Source organism: Pseudorca crassidens, chromosome 3 (assembly GCF_039906515.1).
Source record: "Pseudorca crassidens isolate mPseCra1 chromosome 3, mPseCra1.hap1, whole genome shotgun sequence".
NCBI classification, from domain to species: domain Eukaryota; kingdom Metazoa; phylum Chordata; class Mammalia; order Artiodactyla; family Delphinidae; genus Pseudorca; species Pseudorca crassidens.
In genome coordinates, this window is record NC_090298.1 from 112,296,886 (window position 1) to 112,320,827 (window position 23,942).

General features: G+C 38.7%; 3 protein-coding genes across 7 annotated transcripts in view; all 3 read left to right on the plus strand.

The window, feature by feature from the left end:
- The window catches only part of TXNDC15 (thioredoxin domain containing 15), a 76,066-nt gene extending 52,743 nt beyond the window's left edge, over nucleotides 1-23,323 (plus strand). For all 3 annotated transcript variants that reach the window (XM_067731792.1, XM_067731793.1, XM_067731794.1), the window contains exon 8: nucleotides 23,042-23,323. The gene's annotated coding sequence lies outside the window, so the exon portion shown is untranslated. The remainder of the gene's footprint in view (nucleotides 1-23,041) is intronic.
- Nucleotides 1-23,323, plus strand: part of PCBD2 (pterin-4 alpha-carbinolamine dehydratase 2) — a 49,902-nt gene extending 26,579 nt beyond the window's left edge. For 2 of the 3 annotated variants that reach the window (XM_067731798.1, XM_067731799.1), the window contains 2 exons: nucleotides 21,767-21,847; nucleotides 23,042-23,323. In XM_067731798.1, coding sequence (XP_067587899.1) covers nucleotides 21,767-21,847; nucleotides 23,042-23,137 — 177 coding nt within the window. In that variant the 3' untranslated portion in view covers nucleotides 23,138-23,323. Of the gene's footprint in view, nucleotides 1-6,085; nucleotides 6,161-21,766; nucleotides 21,848-23,041 lie in introns of all 3 variants that reach the window. The other variant, XM_067731800.1, reaches the window with a different exon arrangement.
- A 122-nt stretch (nucleotides 23,324-23,445) lies between these two features.
- The window catches only part of CATSPER3 (cation channel sperm associated 3), a 46,960-nt gene continuing 46,463 nt past the window's right edge, over nucleotides 23,446-23,942 (plus strand). The window contains exon 1 of the mRNA XM_067731796.1: nucleotides 23,446-23,746. The gene's annotated coding sequence lies outside the window, so the exon portion shown is untranslated. The remainder of the gene's footprint in view (nucleotides 23,747-23,942) is intronic.

Below are 23,942 nucleotides of genomic sequence, written 5' to 3' on the forward strand. Positions count from 1 at the left end.
TAAATTGGACACTTAACTACCTTAAAGTTCTACTGGAGCTTGTAAAAACACTTCTGAGGTCTCAAATAGGTCATTTATGCCAGACAGAGAACTCTAGGTTCTTTCCTAACTACCATGAAGAAACAAACTCTCACTTCCTAAACAATATGGTTGCCGGCTTAGGAAAACCTCAGCCCGTGCAATAAGAAGAATCTTTTTTGTTTTTTTTTAATCACCAGAGAACACAGCACTTATCTCCTTATGCTGGTTGTCAGGTCACACAGTGGGAGGAGCCCTGCCATCACTGGAATACCCCCTGAGGCCAGGGCTGAGAGGGAGGAGTAACTATCCAAGGTGGGAGTTCTCACTTTCCCTTCTGGGTCTTTCTGTATCACAGGACTTTTTGGGCACTTTTCCATATCATACTGCATGAGTCCAGAGAGATTTAAAGTTAAAGCAGCACACCTTTTTTTGTAAAGAAAACAAATTCAAACTAAAAATCGTAAGGCATGCTTTTCTGAGCCTTGGGGATTTGGGCTACAGTCCCTGCCAGTTCCGACCCTGTTGGTCTCGTGAAACATGGCTCTCTGGATTGTGCATTTCTTTCAGAACCACCTCCAATTTATTTCTGACCTCATGCCCACTCCCCATATTTACAGATCAGCATATTTTTTGTTTTATTATAACCCGGGATTTGCAGCTGGCCATAACTCTCAAGGTTTCCATGAAGAATACATCTCAGAAACCAGGGTAGGCATGGCCTCAAGTTTTCACTGGGTGCTTGAGGGAGATTAGGCAAACCAAGAGGGTAATGGAGACTTTGACTTCATTATGAAACTCTGCCAATATCATAATTTTGAAAACTTAAGATGCAGATCATTTCAGAGCAGTACTCTGTTCTCTAAGCATTAAAGATGAAAACAGAGCTCTTTTGTATCCTGACTCCTGGGCCTTCTCTCTGCCCCTCAGTGAGTAGTCCTCTCCTGGGCAAATTGGGGAGCTCAGTGTGAAAGTCGGGTGGTGGGAATTTCCCACCAGCAGATAGTCCAGCAGGTAGTGCTCCGCGCTCTCACTGCCAAGGGCCCGGGTTCGATCCCTGGTTGGGGAACTAGGATCTTATAAGCCACGTGGCGTGCCAAAAAAAGGAAAAAAAGAAAGTTGGGTGGTGTGCCCACAGTCACATGTGGCTGGGAGAGATATTTGAGGATAAGAACTCAGGTCCCAGAGAAGGCTACTCTGGGGATCTTTCCACAGGGCACACTGCCTGCACACTGGAGGATTTGATGACCCTGCCATTCCCAGTTTGGTGGGTGGAGTATTTGTTCTAACAGTTTCAGTTGTCATGGTTTTGGCACAGCAGACAGTTAATACCTGAACTAATCGGTTGCTTTAATAAGCGCTCAGTTAAAGAAGACTTTATTATGCAGTCTGATGTTCTCACTGGACTTTGAAAAAAAAGATTTAAAAAAAAGGCTTCTCATTTGTTCCATAAACCCCCAGTTATACAGTTGTTCCTCAGTTTTACCTCTGAAATTCCACAATGTGCATTGGTAGAGAATTCAAAGAATCTTTTCAATATCTTGTAATAACCTATAATGGAAAAGAATCTGAAAAAGAATATATATATACACACACAAGTGAATCACTTTGCTGTACACGTGAAACATAAATAAACTACTTCAGTTAAAAAAAAGAATCTGTGTTCAGAAGGCTTGGCTTAAAAAGACATATTTGTATACATGTCTCTCTTCTACATGATTGAACTATTTACGTGAAATAGTTTCTATAAGAGAAAGTTATCCATTCTATGCAGCTTCGAAAAATAAGTAAAGAAGACCATGGAGCCGCATGGAAAATGGGTAGGATGTTTTAATGTAATAAGACGGTTAAGGATCCACAGTAAAAGAATATTATCATGACAGTTGTGGGAAAAAGGGCACAGGGAAAAAATAAAAACAAAATATATAATAGTTTTTTACTTCTTTCTCTAAACCTTCTATAATGCTTTATTTTTCTCTTGTAATTAAGTTTTTAGAAGAAAAATTACAGGAAACTTAGTTTTGCTATAATTAGCTTTTAGGTAAAAGGAAGAAATGGAAAAAGTATAATCTGACATGAGAGATTTGTCCTGAACCCACACGGAGGCTTTGGAGTTGGGCATACTTGAATTCGAATCCCAGCCTCACTTTTTGTTAGGTGGTTGACTCCTCTTGGAGCCTCAGTTCTCTCCTCTGCAAAACAGGAAGGGTCAGCCTGATGGCGGGGTTGTGTGAATGCCTGGCCTGGAGTGGTGGTTTTTTTTAATGCCTTTTGGGTTTTCCCCTTTCCTTCTTTATCCAGAATGGAACAGTGAGAATCAGTGATATTTCAGCCCCTGAGATCGACTATGATCCATACATAGTCAGCAAGAATTAATTTTGTTCAGAGGGTGCTACTTAATCAGAAAGGAGTCTACTCAGGTGTATCCAAGTAAATGATAAAACAATTTATGGTTAATGCTGAAATAATCAGGAAGTAATCAGAGGCAAATTGTTCCTTGTGTCTATTAGGTGGTGCTATTATTGTTATCATTTAAAAATTTATTGAAGTATAGTTGTTTACTTTGTTGTGTTAATTTTGGCTATACAGCAAAGTGATTCAGTTATGCATATATGTGTACTCTTTTTCATATTTTTTTCCATTATGGTTTATCACAGGATATTGAATATAGTTCCCTGTGCTATACAGTAGGACCTTGTTGTGTATCCATTCTCTATATAATAGTTTACATCTGCTCACTCCAAACTCCCATTCCATCCTTCCCCCACCCACCTTCCTCGTTGGCGAGCACAAGTCTGTTCTTTATGTCTGTGACTCCATTTCTGTTTCGTAGATAAGTTCCTTTGTGACATATTTTATTTTATTATTATTTGTGTCATATTTTAGATTCCACATATAAGTGATAGCATATGGTATTTGTTTTTCTCTTTCTGACTTACTTCACTTAGTATGATAATCTCTAGGTCCATCCATGTTGTTGCTGCACATGGCATTATTTCATTATTTTTTATGGCTGTGTAGTCATTCCATTGTATGCTGCTACTATTCTTATTAGCTAATATTCTTTTTCATTGAACTTTACTGTGTGTGTGAGGGTGCTGTGCTATGCAGTTGGTACACATCATCTCCCTATGCCCAGATGGGAATCTCAACCTAGCCAAGACAAATGTAGCTTGCTCAAGGACCCAGGTTTTGGATTCTTGGACTGATAGTCTTTTTTTTTTTTGCGGTACGCAGGCCTCTCACTGTTGTGGCCTCTCTCCCGCTGCGGAGCACAGGCTCCGGACGCACAGGCTCAGCGGCCATGGCTCACGGGCCCAGCCACTCCGCGGCATGTGGGATCTTCCCGGACCGGGGCACGAACCCATGTCCCCTGCTCCGGCAGGCGGACTCTCAACCACTGCGCCACCAGGGCAGCCCTGGACTGATAGTCTTTACATCTCATTGTATGCTTCTGTTACAGTACATGTCTTCTGTTTTTTTTTAATTTTTTTAGTTTTTAAAATTTTTTAATTTATTTTTTTCGATGTGTTTTTTAAATGTTCTTTTCCTCTGCAAATCAATTTAAAAATTAAATGTTACCCACAGTTGATCTATTTCCCTATTGATGGATATTTGTTCTTTCTGATGTTCATTACTACAGTAAGTTTTGTAACATGCATCCTTATATTTCCTTGTGGACAGGTGTGAGAGTGTCCTTAAGGTATAGATCTAAAAATGGAATTGCTGGGATAACCTTCTGGTATACAGATTAATAAACAAGGTTCAGGATTGTGCAAAGGTCAGGGCTTGGGGACAGTCACATAGTAGCCCAGTGACAAGGCTCTTTGTCCTTAGAGAACCCCTGTCCATGCATGAAGCCAGTGAAACCCATGGTGACCTAAGCCCTTGTGACTTCAGAGCAGCGTGAGCTGATTTTGAAGTGGTTCTGGAAATCTGCGAGGGTTTCATAAGGTGCAAAGATGGAGTGCAAGTAGGGCCTCAGTCCAGGTAGTGAGTACTTCAGGGCAGAAAAGATCTACTTTTTACCACAATTCACTGTTGATAGCACTTACTTGGAATGTCACCCATGATACTGCAGATTTGTAATTTATTACCTTAAATTTTTATAAATGTGCAATAGTGTTCAGACCTAAGTTATTTTATGTCTATTGCCTGAAAAAGGATATTCCAAAATGGTATTTTCCCTTTAATTTCCCAAATCAAAAAAACTCCAGATTGTGATAGAAATGTAACTACTTGCTGTCTCCTTTCCTCTGCAGATACGGGTGAGACTGAAAAATGGTGCTAGTCAAGTTGGCTTAGCTTCTGTGCATTCAGGGACTGGTGGACTTGAGTTAGGATGTTGTAGTGTGGACTTCAGTGAAGCTGGGGTTGGGATGCAGTTGCCTAGTATCTGCTAGTTCTGTCTCATCCACTTGTGTTTAAGTAATCTCATTGCTTTCAGTGGAGGAATCCTATTTTACACTGGTCTTCATGGGCAAAGATAATTAAATATATTTGCCTGGGTAAGCAAATCGATAAACTTGTAATAAAGTGTATCAGACCGTTTCTTTGGCTGGACCAACCAGAACAGCTTGTGAAGCAGAGCTGTTTCCAATGGAGCATGAAAAGCTTTGAAAATTCTCAGTAATAGCAGAAAGCAATATTTGAAACCACCCTTATACAATTGTTTGTTTTCCTCTTCCCCAACCAAGTTTATAAAAATTTGGTCAGACAGGCATTTTGTTTTGATTTAAAATATTTTCAGTGAATTGTTATCTGCTGAATGCACATGTGTTCCTGCACTTTTTCTTTCACGACTGAAACTTTAAACCTTCCCTTAAGTCCCCCTGAAAACTTCCCTCTGCCCAGTAAGGTTTGCACATGGGAGGAGGGCGAAGGGATTTGGGCCCTGGAGAAAGCCCACAAGTTGAAATCTGCCTGTGCAGTCGTGCACCAGAAATGGCCATGGTTAGTGCCCTATGGGTTCTTTGTCTTTCTCGTCTACCAAGTTTCCTCACCCCCAAAATACGTTGGTTAATTTGGGCATTTCAGTTTGGTTAATCAGATCATGAGTGCCTGTGAGCATGGCAAGAGGCATGATTGAAGCATTTATAAAAATTTGGCTCATAGTAAGCCCCATAATTTGTTTTAAAGAATTACCTCTTCAGTGACATTATAAAAAAATAAAAGCCCAAAGATTGTGGTTTATAACACCACACCTGGTCCGGATTGTACTGGATGAATCCATATTTGCTTCACTGTAAATGATTTTGAGGGTGGAATTCTTGAATTGTTTTCTGTCTTGTAAGCCCTTGACATTGTACTGGTACCTGTGTGCGCACAAACCTCCTGACATGGGAAAGGCCAGCTCAGCCTCCCACTGAAATGCAGGTTGGCTGCATTTATTCTGCATGTTCCTAGAATGAGGAAATGATATGACAATAAACAGAAATGCCCTTGCTGAAGAGAGAAGGGAAGCTGGTGTTTATCTGGTCAGGTGGTTTAGATTAGCCATGATGCGGCTCTGTATTATGTTACTTTAAATCATTGTGTCCCAACAGGACATAAATTATGAAGATTGTTACAGTATGTTTCATCCTATGTAAGATCAACAAATTGGAATAATTTTTTTATAGGAAAATCACAGTGCTTTTGGCAAGGCTATTGAAGCCTTTAATTTGACTTGAGTATTTCTCAAATATTATTGCCTAATATATAAAGTATGATTTGCATAGGTATGAAATAATAAACTTATAAAAACAAAAGGGAAGAATTTCTCTTTAGCAGTTGCATCAAATGGCAAAGCCCTCTCACTCCATCAGGCTCTGTATGCTTTCTTTGTCCTGGGGCTTTAGAGCTAGCTGTGTTCTTTTCCTCTGATGGGATTGTAAGTGAGCTGTGCAGGTCTTGGTGCGGAGACGGAGCTTTGCTGTGTGCTGCCTGCCCGTCAGCCCTCACCTGCACAGAGAAGGCAACTGCTCTGTGGTGGAACCGTATGGGAGCCTGCTCTAAGGAGGAGAAAAACTTTCCCATTTACATACGCCCAGGAAAACAAACCGTTTTTTTGTTTTTTTTTTTTCAGGATTTTGTGAGTTATTTTAAAAAAAGCAAAAAACCCAAACCCCAAAACCCTACTTGATCAACAGCTGAAGTTAAGGTAATTTATGTAAGAATATTACAAAAAGAATTGATTTAAGTAACCATTTATTCTTTTAAATGTTTCCTCTATTCATTACTGTCTTCTGAGTTACTAGAGTTATTTGTGAATTTTAAACACAGAGAGTTTTTCATTTGTATTCAGGATGCATCTACATTTATTTGGCTACACAGAGCAAATTTTCTAGATTAAAAAAATGGAGTAAAATTACTTTGTGTAGGATTCAAGCAAATTGGAACCTTTTCAGTGTTCCACAGTAGCACATTTTTTGTGCAAGGCACAAAAATGCACGTTCTTATGAGACCTCCGTACACTTACAGTGAACTTAAGAAGTAGTAGAGCCTCCGATTTACAAAGGCTGGGAGAAGTGAGACATTTAGGATTTGCTTAAGTCCATAGAATGAGGCAGAGCTGGGATTAGAACTTTTCGGGATACGATGACATCCCCCACCAGACCTTGTGATCTTTTGATACCAAAAATAGGGTAAGTGCTGAGCTTTTTTTACTTTCTTTGTGCCTCAAGCCCTGATATTTTTCTTTTAATTCTTTAGTAATACTGTTTAGAACACAAGACCAAAAAAGTACCTAGTTTCAATCAGTAAGGGTAGGAAGAGAGCTCTCCTTAAGCCTCATCATAACAGATTGAGGATAAATTCAGAATATATTTGTGGTTTGCTTCAGCTCAGTGTCTGAAGACTGACAGGTTCAGGGACCTTTCCAAGTTCATAGCCTGTGTGTGCACTTTGAAACAAATAAATACAGACGACTTATGGGATGGTGTGTTTCCACACCGGGCTTCTTCTGGATTGGCATCGTTTTCTGAGAAGCGGGTCTGGCAGGCTGTTTTCTTCCAGTGATGCATTGCAGCCGTCTATCACTGGATGTCCTCTGTGGAATGATCAGGATGTCTGATGGGGCTTGAATATTTGGGTGATGTATTTTTCCTACAGAAAATATTGGCAAATGTTGCTAAAACTGTACCTAAAAACTCTTACAAGGAGACTTGATTCTTGTTTAAAAATAAATAAAAGAAAGGATAAGTATGAATTCACCAATGTGCAGACCTTTTTATACCATCGGATACTTTGTGAAGTGGAATGAGACTGTTTTACAAAATGTGTCCTGCTTGTAGAAAATGTATTTACTGTACCATTAAGCCAGACCAGATACTGCTTTGTTTCTCTAAAATGCTTTTTGAGAGTCCCCACACCCAGATGGTAGGGGAGTGGGTGTTCTTTTTGCCCCGAGCCCTTGTTTTCTTCCTCCACCCTTTTGGTTATTGTTACCGGATCTTGACTTTCAGTTTAATATAACACATCCCAGTTTGGGCAGAAAGAAACCATTTTGTCTTTTCTCTCTTTCTCTTTTTAAAATTAGGTGCATATACAACCTTATATATATAATAAGGCAAGGCCGTTTCCCGTCAGCTATAAACTGGAATTATATAGTGTACGTACTAGTTGCATCTCTTAAAAGGAACCAGTTGATTATAAAGAAGAAAAGATAGGGAGTAGACTATTTTGCATATTATTCCATTTTTTTATTCCATTTTTAAAAATGTATTTGGCCGTATACTCCATATATCGTAGTGGTTTGGATGCATGAAGTTGAAGCCTAGGGATATTTTTCTGTATAAATTTGAATTTTTATAAACCTCATAATGATCACAATATGAAGGAGTGTAAATTGTAATTCTTACAGGGTGGCTAAAACAAAACAAACCAAAAACCTTGGTCGTCTTTGCCATACCTCTCCCCCGTAAGACTCCTGAAAGCTAACGAATACGATTATCAGCAGGTTAGGAAAGAAAACCTCCAACAGGACTTTTCTGAGGCAACCGATTGGCAATAATGAATAGCAGCAGTGAACAGCGAGGCATCAGAAGTTATTCTGACATTAGGGAAGTCGGCATTAATGACTTCTCTGGTGGATTCCTCTCGGGTGATTTTGAAACCGTTGTTTTGGTCTGCTTTAGGGGGAAAGGATGGATAGAAAGCTGGTGAAATGTGCTGATTCCAAGAGAGCAAAACTAAAGGATTGTGAGAAATTCTAGAAAGAGCTAATCAGATTTAGCTGTTGGTCTGCCCAGTAGTAGCTGATGATGATATGGGGAAATGTAATTTAAATACATGTGCAGAGGAATTCGGAAATGAGTGGTAAAGGTGTTCTCAGCTTGTGGTCATCCTGGTCAGACCTTCTTTTTGGCACAGAAAGCTGTGTGAAACTTAGCTAGTTAGAGAACTTTCACTGCAAATGGAACAAAAACGAAGGACTCTTAGGTAAAATTGTGTGTACAGGTGTTTATGTTGCTTAACTCTGCTGCCTTGAGAAGAGTGGATTCATAGTAGCAGACCTTTATCAAACAGTAGTCTCCCTAGGAATTCAGGAGGAGTTTACTAATGTAATTATAAATCCTGATTCTGCAAAGAAAACTCTTTTGCACCTTGCTTTTTCATTTAACAGTATACATTGAAGGTAGTACCATGTAACTAGCTAAAAGAGCTGCCTTATTTTTCGAAATGGCCTAATTAGGATATTATGATTATTGCAAAAAAAATGGTGACTTAGGAACTTCTTTTAACGGCTCTAAAATATTATGGTTCTGTGCGTACAGCTTTTGAAAGTAATGTTTAGAAGTGAGCGTGCTATCTCACAGGTGGTGTACTTATTGCCACAACTGTGGGGGCACTAATTCAGCCTAAGGCACAGCAGAGCGGGCTGTTCTTTCAGTAGGTTGTGGACATTGTCTCAAGTGCCTGGGGAAGCCAGTTTTAGCTTCAGAGTTGGGTATTCTTGGCCTGAGTTGTTGGAAATGTTGGACTCTGCAGTAGAGCACGTAGAAGGCAGGTAGCCTAGGGCCCCTGGATCGGCTGGGGTTGTCTGCCCAGACACGCACACACACACCGGACTGCCTAGGGGATGGTCTGCAGGCAAGGCCTTTAGTTTGGCTTCTCAGGGAGATGTGAGTCACCTGTTTGGTTAAGAAGCTCACTGACAGATTGCCAGTTCCACTGGAAATCTTCTTCTGAGGATACATCGAGAAACCGTTCTAAATATGTTTATGGTTTTCTCAGCCTTGCATAGGTGGATTTCTTTGGCCTTCCTATTGTTTTTGTACTAGGTTTGGAAAGGAATTCTTCCTTTCCAGACCATAGACACTGTAATGTTAAAGTGTTGATGATGATAATAAACAGTAGCATTAACTGAGTGCCTAATAGAATGCCTGTCGTACTGTAAAGTTTGTTACATGAATTATCCCCTTTAAACATATGAGGAAACTGAGACTCATTTCAAATGTTAAGTAATTTCTTTGAGGTCACATAGCTAGTGAATAGCAGAGCCAGGACTTGAACCTAGGTCTCTGACCCTAAAGTCTCTGCGATTGACCACTGTGTCAAAATACCAGTGACAGTTTGGAGGAAAAAAAGCATGATCAAATACATCTTTGGTTGGATCTGCTCCTCACATTTCTCGTGTTGCAAGTTGAGAATATGCGTTTGTTGCCTGCAGATTAAGATCTGATGTTCCCTTTGCAGTGGCTAGAACAGTTGAGTGTTTTTCAGAGAAAGCCATCGTGAGACATGTAATCATATTCTGGGGGCAAAGAATGCCTTTCCAAGCAATGTTTATGTGATGGATCAGTCACCAACACCAAGGGAAGGTCCTGTCCTGTGACATGTGCGTGCTTGGCAATGATCTTGCTGTGCATTTTGCTTAATAATTTTCATTATTTTTAATTAAAGTTGAAGAAGTGCAGACTCTAGCTGAAATTAAGGTAGGTTGTGTTGCCGGAATTTGGTAATTACTTTAATTGATCACAAGATAGTTTCCTTGATCACCAATTAGACTAAATTGCCGATCATGTTTCAAGACGTGAAGAAATGCCCAAACTGATTTATGTAATAGTGTTTTCATTTCTAATCAGACATAAATATCGTTTCCTTCCATAGCAATTGTATTTTATAAAAGAAGGGTTATAGGCCTACAAACATAAAGGTGATTCATAAACAATAGAGTTCTAATTCATTGAATTAGTAAAGGAAGTATTTAGAGGCTTAATGGAGATTGTACTGGGGAAATTACTTTGGAGTTGCTGGTGCTCATTTTCTTAGTGGGAGATATGTTCTTTTTTAGTGCATAATTAAAATAGTCTATAATCAAAATATAAAAGGCAGCTGATTTAAAGAACATATCAAAGAGAATTGCTCTGAGTAATGACAGATTCATATTGTAAATATGTGCTAGAAGTTAAGTCTTAGAACTTTAATAAATCGTGTTATTTGGACTGAAGCTGCGTTTTAAATTCAGGGTGCTGTTAAACATTTCACAGATCAATACAGGATTTTTGTTTCGGTTTTGTGCATCTGATAGTCTTTCATATTTTCATGGAATAAACTGAAACAAAAGGAACTTTAAGAAAATTAAAGTTCCCAAAGAATACTTGATTTGGGGTTCATGGAAAAATCTTTTAATTGCTGATGGTTTGGAGATTTCCAAATGACAAACTTCATTGGCCCAATTTACTGTGATTGTAATGCTTACATTCCATAAAATGGCAGAGTGACTTAAAAAGTCATACTTCATCATGCATTCATGGACTTGTTCATAAAACGTTTGTAATTTGCAATAGAGGAAAGACTGAAACCATTATCAGCCATTATATGCTATTTGTTGGACATATGTTTGTTTGAAATGGCCGTGGCTCAACAGAACATGGCTCATAGACAAACTATGCTATAAATTGGCACTAAAAACCCACCTAAACAGGTAGGCATATGTTAAGAAGTTAATGTGAGCCAAAATATTTTAATATGAACCAGGTTACATACATCACAGGAGGATCCCAGCTCCCTTTACAGTGAGACCTTCATTTGCATGGCTTCTTCATTTTTTCCCAAGCTAACTGACTTTTAAAGTAGATCATATATATATTGGTTCAAAAGTCAAAAGGTACCAAGGAGTATAGTAAGCCTCTTCCTGTTCCTGATTCTCAACCGCCCAGTTCTCCCTTTCCACCCCCCCATCATTCACTATTCCCAGATCCTTATATATCATTCCAGAGATATTAATGCACATACTTTCTTTTCTTTTCTTTTTATACAATTTATAGACTATTGTTATGCATTTTTTCCCATTTAGTAATATATGTTGGAGGTATTTCTAGTCAGAGGATAAAGAGTTTTCTCCTTCTTCTTAATGGCTACATAGTATTCCAGTGAATAAATGTACCATAATACATTTTAATCAGCTCTCTATTAATGGACATTTGGCTCTTTCAAGCCTGTCGCTGTTACAGGCTGTGCTGCAGTGACCATTCTTGTAATTTATGTGTGAGTATGTCTGCAGGACAAATTCCTAGAAGTGGAATTGCTTGGCCGAAAGACGTAATCATATTTTTTCCTAAGGGCATAGGCATTTTTAATTTTGATAAATGTTGTTGTATTCTCTTCCATAGTGATTATTGTTTGTTTTTTTTTTTTTTTTTTGTTTTTCTGTTTTTTCGGTACGCGGGCCTCCCACTGCTCTAGCCTCTCCCCCTGCAGAGCACAGGCTCCGGACGCGCAGACTCAGCAGCCATGGCTCACGGGCCCAGCCGCTCCATGGCATGTGGGATCTTCCCGGACCGGGGCACGAACCTGTGTCCCCTGCATCGGCAGGCGGACTCTCAGCCACTGCGCCACCAGGGAAGCCCCCATAGTGATTATTATATCAATTTATTTTCACCAAAAATATGAGAGTGCCTTTTCTCCTGTATCTTCACTAACAGAATATTATCAAACTTTTTGATCTTTGCCAAACTGATAGGTTTAACTTAGTTCCCCCCACCCCGATTTATTGAGATAAAATTGACATATAACTTAGTTTTAATTTGTACTCCTCTTATGTATGAGATGGAGCAGTTTTTACGTTTAAGAACCATTTGATTTCTTTTCTCTGTTATCTATTATGTCCTTTGCCCACTTAAAAAAATTGGGTGTTTGGTCTTTCTCTTATTAATTTATATAAGATCTCTTGATATGCTAAGGAAATGTGTAGTGCAAATACAGTTTGTTTTCTTTTAATTTGTTGACTTTTATTGTCATACAGAAAAAAATTTAGTAAGATTTATCTATTTTTAAAAAATTTATTTATTTATTTATTTTTATTTTTGGCTGCATTAGGTCTTCATTGCTGCACGCGGGCTTTCTCTAGTTGTGGTGAGCGGGGGCTACCCTTCGTTGCGGTGCGCGGGCTTCTCATTGTGGTGGCTTTTCTTGTTGTGGAGCATGGGCTCCAGGCGCACGGGCTTTAGTAGTTGTGGCACGTGGGCTCAGTAGTTGTGGCTCACGGGCTCTAGAGCGCAGACTCAGTAGTTGTGGTGCACAGGCTTAGTTGCTCCATGGCATGTGGGATCTTCCCGGACCAGGGCTCAAACCCATGTCCCCTACAATGGCAGGCGGAATCTTAACCACCATTCCACCATCTGTTTTTTAGTAGTGGTTTAAAGTTTTTTGTATGTAGAATTTATGCATTTCTTATTAAGGTTACTCCTAGATAATTTTTGGTGCCATTTTAGATGGGAACTTTTCTTCCAGTGTATTTTCTAATTCATTGTGTTTATAAGAAGCTTATTGACATGTTTTTGGCTTCTTTTATTCTTGACTTCAATGGGAATTCTTCCAGTCTTTCCCCATTAAGAAAGGTGTTGCCTACAGGCTCCGGACGCGCAGGCTCGGCGGCCATGGCTCACGGACGTAGCTGCTCCGCGGCATGTGGGATCTTCCCGGACCGGGGCACGAACCCATGTCCCCTGCATCGGCAGGCGGACTCTCAACCACTGCGCCACCAGGGAAGCCCTTTCTGTTTGTTTTTACAGGAAGCAACCAATTTTCTATTATATATTTCTTCCAGATACAGCTTCTGGATTCAGTAGTTATACCATTTTTTTCTCTTTCCTAATTAATTTACATTTGCTTTTCCCTTTATTTATATTCATTCCTGCTCTCCTCCCTAAATTTATTTTCTTGTTATTTATCTACTTTCTTGATTGGATATTTAATTAATTTATTTTAATTCTTTAAAGTTCATTAATTTAAGATAATTTAAGTATTTAAAGATGTTTATTCTGATTATTGCTTTAGATGTATCCATATGTAATGCTTACATTATTAATTTCTATTAATTAATATAAATAATAATTAATAATTATTATTTTCTCTTTAGTATTGATTTCATTTTTGATCCGAGTTTTTCTATTTTTGTTTTTTTGTTTTGTTTTGTTTCGTTCTTCTGATTTTTTTCAGCTACTTTAATTTAAAAAAAAATTTTTTTTTTTACATCTTTATTGTAGTATAATTGCTTTACAATGGTGTGTTAGTTTCTGCTTTATAACAAAGTGAATCAATTATACATATGTTCCCATATCTCTTCCCTCTTGTGTCTCCCTCCCTCCCACCCTTCCTATCCCATGCCTCTAGGTGGTCACAAAGCACCGAGCTGATCTCCCTGTGCTATGCGGCTGCTTCCCACTATCTGTGTATTTTACGTTTGGTAGTGTATATATGTTCATGCCACTCTCTCGCTTTGTCACAGCTTACCCTTCCCCCTCCCCATATCCTCAAGTCCATTCTCTAGTAGATCTGTGTCTTTATTCCTGTCTTACCCCTAGGTTCTTCATGACATTTTTTTCCTTAAATTCCATACATATGTGTTAGCATACAGTATTTGTCTTTCTCTTTCTGACTTACTTCACTCTGTATGACAGACTCTAGGTCCATCCACCTCATTACAAATAGCTCAATTTCGTTTCTTTTTATGGCTGAGTAATATTCCATTGTATATATGTGCCACATCTTCTTTATCCATTCATCCGATGATGGACACTTAGGTTGTTTCCATCTCTGGGCTATTGTAAATAGAGCTGCAATGAGCACTTTGGTACATGACTCTTTTTGAATTATGGTTTTCTCAGGGTATATGCCGAGTAGTGGGATTGCTGGGTCATATGGTAGTTCTATTTTTGGTTTTTTAAGGAACCTCCATACTGTTCTCCATAGTGGCTGTACCAATTCACATTCCCACCAGCAGTGCAAGAGTGTTCCCTTTTCTTCACACCCTCTCCAGCATTTATTGTTTCTAGATTTTTTGATGATGGCCATTCTGACCGGTGTGAGATGATATCTCATTGTAGTTTTGATTTGCATTTCACTAATGGTTAATGATGTTGAGCATTCTTTCATGTGTTTGTTGGCAGTCTGTATATCTTCTTTGGAGAAATGTCTATTTAGGTCTTCTGCCCATTTTTGGATTGGGTTGTTTGTTTTTTGCTATTGAGCTGCATGAGCTACTTATAAATTTTGGAGATTAATCCTTTGTCAGTTGTTTCATTTGCAAATATTTTCTCCCATTCTGAGGGTTGTCTTTTGGTCTTGTTTATGGTTTCCTTTGCTGTGCAAAAACTTTGAAGTTTCATTAGGTCCCATTTGTTTGTTTTTATTTCCATTTCTCTAGGACGTGGGTCAAAAAGGATCTTGCTGTGATTTATGTCATAGAGTGTTCTGCCTATGTTTTCCTCTAAGAGTTTGATAGTGTCTGGCCTTACGTTTAGGTCTTTAATCCATTTTGAGCTTATTTTTGTGTATGGTGTTAGGGAGTGATCTAATCTCATACTTTTACATGTACCTGTCCAGTTTTCCCAGCACCACTTATTGAAGAGGCTGTCCTTTCTCCACTGTACATTCCTGCCTCCTTTATCAAAGATAAGGTGACCATATGTGCGTGGGTTTATCTCTGTGCTTTCTATCTTATTCCATTGATCTTTGTTTCTCTTTTTGTGCCAGTACCATACTGTCTTGATTACTGTAGCTTTGTAGTATAGTCTGAAGTCAGGGAGCCTGATTCCTCCAGCTCTGTTTTTCGTTCTCAAGATTGCTTTGGCTGTTCGGGGTCTTTTGTGTTTCCATATAAATTGTGAAATTTTTTGTTCTAGTTCTGTGAAAAATCTTTATTGGAGTATAATTGCTTCACAGTCCCATGTTAGTTTCTGTTGCACAACAAAGTGAATCAGCCATATGCATACACATGCCGCATATCCCGTCCCTCTTGAGCCTCCCTCCCATCCTCCCTATCCCACCCCTCTAGGTCATCACAAAGCACAGAGCCGATCTCCCTGTGCTTTGCTGCTGCTTCCCACCAGCCAACAATTTTACATTCGGTAGTGTATATATGTTGATGCTACTCTCACTTCGCCCCAGCTTCACCCTCCCACCCCATGTCCTCAAGTCCATTCTCTATGTCTGCCTCTTTATTCCCTACCCTGCAACTAGGTTCATCAGTACCATTTTTTTTAGATTCCATATGTATGCGTTAGCATATGGTATATATTTTTCTCTTTCTGACTTACTTCACTCTGTATGACAGACTCTAGGTCCATCCACCTCACTACAAATAACTCAGTTTTGCTTCTTTTTATGGCTGAGTAGTATTCCATTGTATATATGTGCCACATCTTCTTTATCCGTTCATCTGTTGATGGATATTTAGGTTGTTTCCATGTCCTGGCTATTGTAAATAGTGCTGCAATGAACATTGACCCAAGAGTTTTAAAAGAAGAATTTAAAATTTTTTCAGGTAGTACTTTTTGCTACATTAGTGTCCTGATTTTGTTTTTAATTTTATTGGAGAATGTTATCAGTACTCTTTCTACTTTTTGATTTTTGAGATTTTCTTTGTGGGGTAGTATATATTCGGTTTCTGTGCATGTTCCAAATATATTTTAAAAGCTATATTCTCAAGTTTTAGAGTTTAAAATACATCGATTACATCTACCTTTTAAATTATGTTTTTAAGTAGTCCATATCCTTACTTTTATTCACTTAATCTGCCATGGCTCAAGAGATGTGAATTAAAGTCTCCAACTACAAATATTTCTCTTTGGCCTATGAGCCCTGTCATTTCTGTCTCATTGATTTTGATGCTATGTTATTGCAATATAGATATTCACAGTTACTCAGTCTTCATCCTCATTGTGGATATACTTTATAATTTAAATTACCCTTATGATTTCTTAAAAGAAGTTACATTTGCCTATGTCCTTTTATTTCTGGTGGTTGAGTTTTGCTTTGTGATCCATTGTAACATTCTCTCTTCTTAATTTTAACTGGTTGGATTTAGGCTCTTTACATTTATTGATTGGAAAGGTGTTTGGTCTTATAAAACCCTACAGAATCAATATACTCTTTTCTCCCTTATCTTAAATCATTATATGGATTGTAGGATTTTTTTGTTGCATTTTAATTGTGTTTTCCTTTACTTAATTGTGAATTAAGTTGTTTTGTTTTCTTCTAAATTTCGTTCTTCTTGTGGATACTATTAAATCTGTAGTTTTACATAGCAAATGTAATCCTCCATTTCTTTAGATAGCATTTAGCTAGCATTTCTTTAGATAGTGGTCTCCCCACTAAGCAACATCAAAATTACACTTCTACTTTTTCCTACTTTCCTTTTAGGAACTAAAATTTTAGTTCATATTGTTTTTTAGTTCTAGTGCTTATGTTTTATACTTTTAAATATATCTTTAACACTTGATCTTTCAGCTTTTAAAGATTTTTTTTAAACTTTCATCTACCTTCCCTATTTTTATTATCTTCAACCCTTTTAATAGTTTATAACATTTACATTTTATTCTGTAACTATAATCCCCACAGTTGTTTAAAATGTATTTCTAGAGCTGAATGAATTTATTACTCACTGTCAATACCTTTGGTATAGTTTCCGCATTCATCTCTTAGTTACTTATATTTCATCCTTTAATAAAAATTTCCTCAAAAAGTGTGAATGGAAATTATTCCCTGAGTTACTGCATTTAAAAAACATATGTCTCTTGCATTAATTTTGAACAACGGTTTAGCTGGGTATAAAATTCTTTTTTATTTTTTAAATGATTTATTTATTTTTGGCTGCGTTGGGTCTTCGTTGCTATGCGTGGGCTTTCTCTAGTTGCGGCAAGCGGGGGCTACTCTTTGTTGCGGTGCGCAGGCTTCTCAGTGCGGTGGCTTCTCTTGTTGCAGAGCACTGGCTGTAGGCACACGGGCTTCAGTAATTGTGGCACGCGGACTCAGTAGTTGTGGCTCACGGGCTCTAGAGTGCAGGCTCAGTAGTTCTGGCGCATGGGCCTAGTTGCTCCACTGCATGTGGGATCTTCCTGGACCAGAGCTCGAATCTGTGTCCCCTGCACTGGCAGGCGTATTCTTAACCACTGAACCACCAGGGAAGCCTATGGGTATAAAATTCTTCACGTTTTCATTTCCTAAAGTCTTTATAGGCATTGCTCCTCTAACTTATATGTTGAATGTTGATATGTGGAAGTTTGAAGTCAGCCAGATTCTTTTCAACATTATAGGTGAGCTGATTTTATTTGACTAGGTGCCAAAAGAATTTTTTTATCTTCATAGTTCACTGACTTCACTAGAATGTGTAGACATGGCTGAATTCTTACAATCTATAGACTTAAAACTTTTGTTTCTGGAAATTTTTCTTGAATTACATGTCCAGTTTTTTTCTTTCTTCTGTTTTTTTTTTTTTTTTAAAGTTGTTGTTCTCTTATTGGCAACGGTTATCTATATGTTAGATGTATTTTGTTTTCTGTATTTATTATTTTCTAATTATTTTAAACTCGTGTTGATTTCTACTTCATTTGTCCATTTTCTCAGTCCTGTTCTCTAAGCTTCTTACTGGGTTGCTGGTATCTATTTTGCCTTGGGCTGTTAGCAGATTTCTTTGATGGAATGGTTTAGAAAGCCTGTACTTTTAGCTAGCTCAAGGCTTTTAGATTCCAACTGGCATCCTGGTAACAAGTAGCTAGGGCTATAAAAATAAATCTTTGAAAGAAGGGACAGATGTTTTTCACTGTCTGCCAAGTTTGCTGTTTAGTCATATTCCTTCTTTATTGTATTCCATATAATCAAAATTCCCCTTTGAGGTTTTGCTTTTTCCCTCTCCTACCTACTCATCTAACTTCCTTGCAGAAGTTCTTTTACTTTAATTTGAATGTGTATTGTTATGGATATTGTTAATTTGTGGATTTAGAAATAAATGTTTGGGGCTTCCCGGGTGGTGCAGTGGTTAAGAATTTGCCTGCCAATGCAGGGGACACAGGTTCGAGCCCTGGTCTGGGAAGATCCCACATGCCGCGGAGCACCTAAGCCCGTGTGCCACAACTACTGAGCCTGTGCTCTAGAGCATGCAAGACACAATTACCAAGCCTGTATGCCACAACTACTGAAGGACGTGCACCTAGCCAACTACTGAGCGTGCATGCCACAACTACTGAAGCCTGCGCACCTAGAGCCTGTGCTCCGCAACAAGAGAAGCCACCTCAATGAGAAGCCCGCGTGCAGCAACAAAGGGTAGCCCCCTCTCGCCTCAACTAGAGAGAGCCTGCGCGCAGCAACGAAGAAACAACACAGCCAAAAAATAATAAAATAAATTAAATAAATAAATTTATTTAAAAAATTAAATGTTTGGAGGATTAATTTGTTCTGTTATATGGAAGAAGGATTTGGAATTATCTTTTTGCTCCCATAACAGATAGAGTGTTCTTTCCCTAAGGAAGAATTAGGATCCTGTGTAAATTGTTTATCAGGCTTTTCGATATTTTATTAAATGTAAATATTAGGTGGCAGTTGAAGGGAAATATGCAAAACTGAGGAAAATACAAATTTGGAGGGTGTTTGGATGTACTTTTTTTTAACATTGTATGTAGATAGGGTAGATGCTTTTTCTTTGATCGATGTACCTCTTAGGATATGGATGTTCTCTTTTAAGTCATATTTGTGGTGGAATAGATTTTACTACTACGCTGATAGCATGCTGGTGGTCAGAGATTTGAGGAGCACTTCTGATCATGTTCAGATCATCCATTCAGTAGATCCATTTGGCTCTTGGGCAATGTTAAAGGATTCTAAGCATCACTTTGGACCTTTTAGGATAGCTTGGTTCAAAGAAATTGTGGCTACAGGGCTTAAGAACTTAGACAGTGACTGTGCCCACCTGATTTCTTGTTATTCAGCTGTTTTCCCCAGTCAGTCTGCATCAAAGTGTTATTCCACCGTGTATTATCTTTGTCTAGTATATGTGTGTCAGTCTCTGTTTATCGCACATGGGAAAAGGAGAGAGCCATTCTTCTGAGACAAAGCAACTGGAATCTTAGATTCTCAAGTCTGTGGGAGGGCTTTTCATTTACCATTATGTTTTGTGAGGTTTACGGTATGTCGTTTGGCCAGAAGCAGTAGTGGTAGCAATATGTGCATTCTGTGCCAGGTGCTGTGCTAAGTGTTCTTATATCCCCATCTCTCTCTTTTTTTTTTTAACATCTTTATTGGGGTATAATTGCTTTACAATGGTGTGTTAGTTTCTGCTTTATAACAAAGTGAATCAGTTATACATATACATATGTTCCCGTATCTCTTCCCTCTTGCGTCTCTCTCCCTCCCACCCTCTCTCTTTTTTTTTAATAAAAATAATTACATGACCGTTTTATTATTATCATCATTTTACTGATAAGAAAATTGAGGCTCAGAGTTAGATCACATGACAGTTGAGTAGTAGAATTGGGATTTGAATCCCTGGCTCAGAAATCCATGTCCTTGGGACTTCCCTGGTGGTCCAGTGGTTAAAACTCCACAGTCCCAGGGCTTCCCTGGTGGCGCAGTCGTTGAGAGTCCGCCTGCCGATGCAGGGGACAGGGGTTCGTGCCCCGGTCTGGGAGGATCCCACATGCCGCAGAGCGGCTGGGCCCGTGAGCCATGGCCGCTGAGCCTGCACGTCCGGAGCCTGTGCTCCGCAATGGGAGAGGCCACAACAGTGATAGGCCTGCGTACCACAAAAAAACCAAAAAACAAACAAACAAAAATAAACTCCACACTCCCAATGCAGGGAGCCTGGGTTCAATCTGTGGTCAAGGAACTAGAACCTGCATGCTGCAACTAAGAGCCCGCATGCCACAACTAAAGATTCCACATGCTGCAACTAAAAGATCCTGCGTGCTGCAACTAAAGATACTGCATGCCACAACTAAAAGATCCTGCGTGCTGCAACTAAAGATCCCTCATGTTGCAACTAAAGACCCTGTGCAGCCAAATAAATAAATATTTTTTTTAAAAAAAGAAAGAAATCCATGTCTTTAATGTCTCTCGGGGTGGTGATGAAATTGTAAATCTTCTAAAGCTAAATGAGAATAAGGCATTATAGGCAAACAGGGTAAAAATTCTCATAATAATTTAATACAGGTTAACTCTGTGTTTGAATTATTAAAACAAACTTTCTCATTTGACTTGTTCCTTCCCCTCACATAGAAAATCAAATTGTGAAATGAGAAGGGGTGGGAGAGTGAATATTGTTTTCCTACTGATAATTCCATACATAGTTAAATGGATTTTTCTTGAACTTCCTTCCTTTTCCTAATAGGGAAGACTCTTCTTCAGGCATTAAGTGTCAAAATGGAAATCTTTATCCTGAATAAAATCGATTCTGAGATAGGAACCATTATGAATGACAGAATTGTTTGAAAATGGCATCTTCCATATTTCTGTTAACTTGGAAATGCACTCTTATGTCATTTGGTGATCCAAAAAACATAGCGCAACTAACATCAGATTGTTTTTTCTGGATAGGGGTAAAGAAGTTAAATATTTATTTATGTGGCTGTAATGGGTAATGCCTGTGAATTCCACTGTAACTTTGTAATTAATGTACCACTTCCTCAGAGTCTTACCAAGTATTTCTGGCTTATGGACACGGAAGAGACAAACTCTTCTACTGTTTGCAATTATCCTCATAAAAATTTGAAAGCAAGCAAAAAAATGGTTTTTTTCCTCTCAGGACAAGTTTGCCTTCTGCTTAACAAAATTAGGTTTGCACTTTCCCTGTGGTATGAAGACAGTGCCCTACAGGCCCCCACTTATGCCTGTGGCTGGCTCTGCAGCCTTCTGCCCCAAGGCGGAGTGCTTTCTCCTCGAAATGGCAGTGCTGGGCAGTAGCAAGAAGACCCTGAGTGGGCAAGCCCATCTTTTCTGTTCCACTCTGGATGTCAATGAAAACAGTCTCTCACCCCCTTCTGTCCTGCCTGGCGGATGGGATGGTTGTTCATTTCTACTGGAGCTTTGGCTTAAGACACACTCACAAGACATTTTCCCATAGTCTTTGTGGTCGATGCCTTAGTTAGCAACCCAGTCACTAAAAACAAAAGGAGCAGTGCTGCAAGAAAAGTGACTTCTAAGATTTGGGGCCAGGTAGTGAGATCCAGGACACTGAATTAAAGGGAAATTATTCCTTCTTTTGGAGAGTCTCGTCCTGAGGAAAATTAAACAGCCCAGACAGGTCACTGGGTGAGACCAATTTCCCGGTTTGTTTATTTGAGCCTGATTGTTTTTCACCATCCAGCAGCAGGTCACAGTCCTGCTACACTGCTTCCCCAGCTCTGTGGAGAGCATTCGCTTTCATATTTGATTCTCCAGGCTTCCCTGAGGATTCTAGCCATGTTTTTTCTGGTCGGGTTGCTCTGTTATCTCTCTCAGATCCAGGGCAGGGGGCACTGTCAGTCATCACTTTCGACTTCATCTTATGCAGGCATTTGGCTTTATGTCCCGAGTTGCCCTACAAGCAGAGAAGATGAATCATCACCCGGAGTGGTTCAATGTGTACAACAAGGTAACTGAATTGCCTGATTTTGGAATCACCATAATTATGGAGTTTAAGAAACTTCTTCCTTCCTTTCTTGCTTGTCATCCTGTGCAGCTAAGTGTCATTGTGCTTAGGAAAATATTCTCTTATTCTTTCTCTCAGAATCCCTGTGTATTACTGCAAATTAGTAAAAAAATGTTCAGATCTACTCAAGACAACAGTGACTGAGTTCTTTATTTTCATGCTTATCTTCTACAGACACTAGTATGGAAAAGTTGGGCCAAATTAGACTCCTGAATTAAACTTGAATATCTATCATGTAGATAAATTTTTAAACCCTCTTAAGGTAAATTATTGAAAGAGATGGTAGCAAATAAGAAAGATACGGCCTTATTTAATAAATTTGCTCAAGAACTATTTATTAAATTCTCTATTCTCAGTGGGAACTGACCTTCCTAAGAGAAAGAGCAGACTGAAAAGACTTCATCAAGGAGTTTTAAGGGGGCACAGTGAGAAGAATAACACTTGCCCAAAAAGTGTCCTTGCCTTGGTGATCATGCCATGTGGAATTTCTTATCATCTAGATTTCTGTGAGATTTCTATTATCTCTTTGAAAGTCCTCTTTGAAAAAAGAAGATTTCACATTTTTGTGATTTAATTGCAATAATTCAGAGCATACAGGTACCAGCATAAACTTTTATTTCCTAGTTGCCTCTCTTTGCCCATAATTTTGTTTTTGCTTTTTAATTGATTTGTCAAGAGGCAACAGTCTGTTCCTCCACCCCACACCCACTTCCCTAATTTGGAAATGGGCTTTTTTTTAACATGGTTGCTAAGATATTACATTTGATAGCTTAGTTTTTCTCAGTGGCTTGAAAATAGTTGGTGTAATTAAAGTAATGGGAGTTAAAGTGGTACCTCAGTGTCTCTCTCTCTCTTTTTTTTTTTTTTTTCCTGAAGAGTCAAGATTTGAGATTCTGGTAGCTCATTTGCCCTTCTTATGAGAGAACCTTTTTATCCCTAGGAGGCTGCTGGGCCCAGCCTGGAGTTTACTGGGTTTTAGAAATGCATTGCTTATTCATAATGTAGTATTTTCTAAATCATTTAATCTCCTCAATTCTCAAAGGTAAATATTGAGTAATAGATTGATTTCTGAACTACCAAAGGAGAGCATCATGAATTGCAACTCAGGGTTTTCAAAGCTGCTTCTCTCTTTCTTAGGTTCAGATAACTCTCACATCACATGACTGTGGAGGACTGACCAAAAGAGATGTGAAACTGGCCAAGTTTATTGAAAAAGCAGCTGCTTCTGTGTGATTTCTTCCAAAACGATGTAAAATCTTATATACACATCTAGCTCCAATGTCTTATGTACACATCTAGCTCCAATGTATTTTGAAGGCAATTTATCAACACATGAACATTAAGCCGTAAATTTAGTTCACCTTTTGAACGATCACATTTTGTAAAATCAGTGCTTAAATAAAAATGATTTAAACTTGAGCCTGAGGTATTTTTCATTATATCTAATCACATATATAAGGTAAATCAACCCAGGTAATTCTATTAATAATATTAAAAAAGAGAAATAACATTTTTAAAGACCAGAAATGGATATGGGGGAGCATTCACACATTTTTATAACCCAGAAATTCAAGTGATTATGGTGACTTTACAAATGCATTGTGTTGGAGAGCAATTGTAAGGTAGAAAAAGAATGATGAACTCTATAGGTAAAGGGTTTAACTGTATGTAACGATTCTTATGATGCTAAAGTTGATTTGGATTTTAGCTGTTGTTACTACTTAAGTAGTTACTTAATTTACAGAGATCTCAAAAATTGGGTGAGCTGTCTAGTGTTTTATCCTTCCTTTTCAGACAGGGAGAAAGAAGAAGACAAGTGTCTTGTGCAAGGCTTCCAGCAAGGTGAGGCAATAAAAGGATTCACTGTCACAGTGACCAACTTGCCAGGTCATTATTTGACATACTGAGGGGAGGAGGAACCAAGGGTCATTTTTTCCCATCATTTGCGTGTTGTGACCCCTGAACTGAGGGTATGTAGCCACTGAGCTAGAAGCTACTTGGGTATTATCCAGTAATGAGCTCTGTTTACTCCATGTGT